Raw genomic sequence first — 4,927 nt, forward strand, 5'->3', positions numbered from 1 at the left:
AATAATCTCACTTAGGAAACAGAGCAAGCAGGGAGCTGGAGAGATGGATTTTATGGTTGAAAGTACTTGCTGCTTTTCCAGAGAACCCAAGCTTGATTCCCAGAACCCATGTCAGGCAGCTCACAACCACCTGTAATTCTACCTCCAGGGAATCTGGTGCCTTCTTTTGGCCTTCTCTGCACCTGCATACACGTGTGCATGCATGCACGCGTGTGTGCGCGTGCCCACACACACACACAGGCATGCACGTACACACACAGCATACACTTACACATATACATAAATCAGTAAAATTAAGTCTCAAAAAATGAGGTAGCCAGCAGGCTGGGGAGATGGCTCAGTAAATAAACGCACTTTCTGTGCAAGCGTGAGGACCTGAGTTTTAATCCCTGGCACCCACATCAAAGAGCCAGGCACTGCCACGTGTGTCTGTGATCTCAGCATGGGGACAGAGACGGGAAGATCCCAGGAACTAAATAAAATAACATAACTAGTTGCAGAGAAATAATGACTGAGACTATCGCCTGCCCATCACTCACTGTAATAGCGTTGTGGCTGCCACGTTCACCGCAGGCTTACCTGAAGTGCTAATTACTTGGGTTAATCTTCAGAACAACCTATAGTATCCTTCCTACCTTCCCTGTGAACAAGCTAAGACACCTAAGGGGTTAGAAGAGCCACCCAAGGCTGTGCAACCTCACAGCCAGAAAGTCTGACAAAAGCCCAAGTTGCCCTGAACTCTATCAGCCATTTGGTACTACTTCCTCTTAAAACAAACCCGATAACTGTGATTCGTGAGTAACTGCACAGTCTTACCCAGTCTGTTTCCTGTTTTTTGCAAGTTAAATCGAATGGACTTGACTCTGTTATTATTTTCCAATGAACCATACTGAGATTCTAACAAGTGGAAGAGGGACTTAGAATTTGATCCATTAGGAAACAGAATGAGAAATATCAGGTTTGAGCCCACCTTGGGTATAAATGTCCAGTGATCATCCTTTTAAAAATGTATCTGTTTTTACTTTTGTACACGAGTGGTTTTCAGCATGTATGTATGGGCACCAGGGCAAGTATGCCTGGTACCAGAGGAGGCCAAAAGAAGGTGTCAAGTCGTCCTGGACTGGAGTGCTAGATGGTTGTGAACCACCACGTGAATGCTAGGAATAGAATCGGAAAGACAAGCAAATGCAGCAAATGCAGTTAACCTCTGGCCATCTCTCCAGCGTCTATTCTTTTTTTTTTTTTTTTTTTTTTTTTTTTTTTTTTTTTTTTTTTTTTTTTTTTTTTTTTTTTTTTACATCCAAAGCTTCTTTTAATAACAGTAAGATCCAGGGTTAGCTTTTGTAGCCCCGGCTGGCCCTTCTGCCTCTGGCACGTTCAAACTTCCGGTCCTTGGAGCGGACATAGGGTTTGGAATGGCTGTGTGGGGTTCCTGGGGCCTTGCCAAAATGCCGGTACACCTCTCGGCCCTTCCGAGGTCCAGACAGGAGCACAGTGCCACGGCCCTTGGGAGACTCCAAGGCCAGCTGGTCAAAGGTGAGGATCTTACCCCCAGCCTTGAGGATGCGACTTCGGGCCCGGCTGCTCACCCGCAGTGCACACACCTTCAGTTTGGGCACATCGAGAATCCTCACGTCATCTGTGACTGTCCCCACAACCACAGCCGTCTTGTTTTCTCGGCCAGGAAGCTTCATCTTTCGGATCATCCGGGACAGGGACAGAGGTGGCCGGTTGGTGCGACTCATGAATAACCTTTTCAGCACAACCTGATTGAAGGTGGAGTTGGTTCGCCTGGCCAGAAACCTGTACAGCTTGACCAGCAGCCGCAGGTAGATGTCCTGGCTCTTGGGCTCCTTGCGCCGAACCTTTCGGTCCTTGTTGTGGCGGATGTCAACACCCATGATGGCGCCTCCTGCACGGCCTGGTCCGGAAAGACAGAACTCCGCCCTCCAGCGTCTATTCTTAAAACAGCTGAAACACTGGTATCACCTAAACTCAATTAATTAGGAGAGATACCGCCGCCCCCGCCCCTGCACGTTCGGGTGCGCCCGCATGCCCACATACCACCTAGACCCCTTGTGTTTGGCTGGAAATGTCCATGTTTAAGGACAGTTCAAGGCCCAGGCGCTTCTGTTTCGTTTGCCTCTTTAGCCTGATTTTACTTACCCAAGAACTTGCTGCATGCATAAAGGGAATGCAGGGTGTTTTGCTGCCCCCTTGTGGCCTTTTTAAATTGTTCCCCTAGCAATCCATACTATGGACTAAAATTTTCCAGTTGAAACTCCTCCAAATCACTTTCCGGAGCCAAGTTTGCATTTTGTTCAGCTTTACCATCAGTGGAAACCGTGTGTGTACGCTACTGTACTAACTATCGTGCTGAAGTGACTTTGTAAGACTCATCCCCAGTTGCCTTTGGAAGGGGCCTTTTGATGGAAACTTCCGAAATAAAAGGATGCTCCGTTTCTCCGAAGTCTAGCATCCAATGTCCCAGTATCATCATAAAATGAGATGATTATGTTGTCAACATAAATATGGTCTTATTTGGAAAATGGAGAGTTGTAAATGTCTCGTTATGTTACCTGCTCTTGAAAAGGGTTCCGACGGCGCTTATTGTCTATTTTAAATAAACAATTTGGATATTTTATTTTTACAAAGGAGAGGCTTCCTAATGAGAATCCAGGAGACATTCTGAAATAGGTCGTCAGCACTGGGGAAAAGCTAGAGTTTGCATACGTAGCTGAGAGACTGATCGGAAAAAGAAAAACAAAACCAAAAAGTAATAAAACCACCACTAATTATGTGAGCTGGTCAAAATATACCTGGAAATTTCCAAGAGACTTTTTTTTAAACGGGAGTTTAAAATAAAGTTCTTGGGTTTAAGTGTTCCCTCGGCCTTTCCTCTACAATCATTTGGGGCTTAGTCACGCACATTCGAACTGTTCCAAGACCATGCTCAGTATTAACTCAGGTTTTTTTTCTAGAAATATGAAAGGCATTATAAACAAACATTTTAAGATGTATGTGATGAATCTTCTTATGTCCCACCAGGTAGCTCACAAATAATGACACAGAGACTTATTAATTATGAAAGCTTACCCTTTAGCTTAGGCTGGTTTTTGACTAGCTCTTACTTAATTAAATCTAACTGAAATTAACCTGTTTTTTCTGGGCTGAGCTCCTGGAGTCCAATCCAAGAAAGAGAGGAAGGATTATATGAGCAAGCAGGGCATCAAGATCATGACCGGGAAAACCCACAGAGAGAGCTAACCAGAGCTAGTTGGGGGAGCTCATGGACCCTGGATCTCCAGCTGGGGAGGCTGCTTGAGACCAAGCTACCCCCTCTGAATGTGGGTGACAGTTGTGTGGCTTTGTCTGTCTGTGGTGCTGCTGGCAGTGGGACTAGGATTTATTCCTGGTACATGAATTGGCTTTTTAAAGCCCATTCCCTATGGTGGGATATTGTGGGATATCAAGGCTGGGATGCTCAGCCTTGATGCAGGGGTAGGGACTTGGTACTGCCTCTACTTGTTATACCAAGATTTGTTGGCTCCCCATGGAAGGTCTTACCTTAAGGAGTAGGTGGGGAGTGGGGGAGAAATGGGGGAGGGGGAACTGTGGTTTGCATGTAAAATTATAAAAAAAATAAATAAATTTTAAAAATTCAGTCTGCTTTTACTAATCTGTGTATTACCATGTGACTTTTTACTTTTCTTTCATTCTGTATGTCTGGCCCCTCCATGTCTTGTTGGCATCTCCTGAGGGCCTTGATTATTTTCTTCCTCTCTCTGCCTGGAAGTCCTGCCTATGCCTCCTGCCTAGCTACTAGCTGTTCATCTTTTTATTACACCAATCGCAGCAAATACATCTTCACACAGTGTACAAATATCCCACAAGTGCACAATACAAAATAATAACACACATTTGAAAAATATGTCCTGTTCTTTGGTTTGTCTCTCTTATGTGAAAATTTATTCTTCGCAGGGTTGGAAAATTGGATGGCTAAGTGGTTAAGAGCACTGGTTGCATAGTCCCGGCAGACGGAAGGCATCCACAGGCTCTCCAGGAACCTTCTGGCACTGGGCAGGTAGGTGCAATTATGATGAACGCATATATGGTGGAGAAGTGGAAGTGAAGGAGAAGCAGGATTGTTCATGTGCTGTGGAAAGGGGGTAGATCTGAAGGAGGGAAGGCGGTGAAGAACAGCCTGATGTGGCTGGCCTGCTTGTCCCCTAGGATCAAGGTGACATCCCAGGGGCCATGTCTGATCACAGCTGTGTTGACATCCATGACCCACGTTGCCAACAAAGACCACGAGAATACAGGGGGTTTGGGCCACCACCTGTGGCCATGTTGTTGTAAGAAGGTCATGCCTTCATCAAGAACAAGCTTTTCTGAGTGCCCTGTGTACCATCCAGGCCCATGATGGCATCTGGGATGAAGTTACTGCCAAGGACCGTATCTGTGTCTGTGGCCCTCTAGCAGCCAGGGTCTCTGTTAATGTTCATGCTTTCAGTAACCACTGAAGGCTGTGCAGACGCCCAGGGTCCAGTCAGCCACCAGAGTCCATGTTGTGGTCCAAAGGCCATGCTGCTCTGAATGGCCTGTGCTGCCACTAGGGGCCATGGCGATGTCTAGGCCCAGGCTGAAGCCTAGGGTCATGTCTGCGTCCGTGGCCCTACTACAGCCAGGGTCTGTGTTGATGTCTATGGCTCCTGGAAACACTGAAGGTCATGCTGATGCCAGGTGTCTGGGATGCCACCTGGAGCCATGTTGGTGTCTGAGGACCATTTTGCTGCTGGAGGCATGCCAATCTGAGTAGCCCACACTGCTACCTGGGGTCATATCCAGGCCTGGGCAGCTGTCAAGGACCATGTGTGGGTCTATGGTCTTACCACAGCTGGGGTCCATGTTGCTGTCCATGGCCCGT

General features: G+C 46.8%; 1 protein-coding gene across 1 annotated transcript; it reads right to left on the reverse strand.

The window, feature by feature from the left end:
- Nucleotides 1-1,334: 1,334 nt before the first annotated feature.
- Nucleotides 1,335-1,941, reverse strand: LOC119813173 (60S ribosomal protein L18-like). Its single transcript, XM_038328337.1, has one exon. The coding sequence runs from the start codon at nt 1,899-1,901 to the stop codon at nt 1,335-1,337; it is 567 nt and encodes a 188-aa protein (XP_038184265.1). The 5' UTR covers nt 1,902-1,941.
- Nucleotides 1,942-4,927: the final 2,986 nt, after the last annotated feature.

Source organism: Arvicola amphibius, chromosome 4, assembly GCF_903992535.2.
Source record: "Arvicola amphibius chromosome 4, mArvAmp1.2, whole genome shotgun sequence".
NCBI classification, from domain to species: Eukaryota; Metazoa; Chordata; class Mammalia; order Rodentia; family Cricetidae; genus Arvicola; species Arvicola amphibius.

Bases quoted from the DNA above. Each gene is read 5' to 3' on its own strand.
- LOC119813173 (XM_038328337.1), bottom strand. From the start codon at position 1,901: ATGGGTGTTGACATCCGCCACAACAAGGACCGAAAGGTTCGGCGCAAG.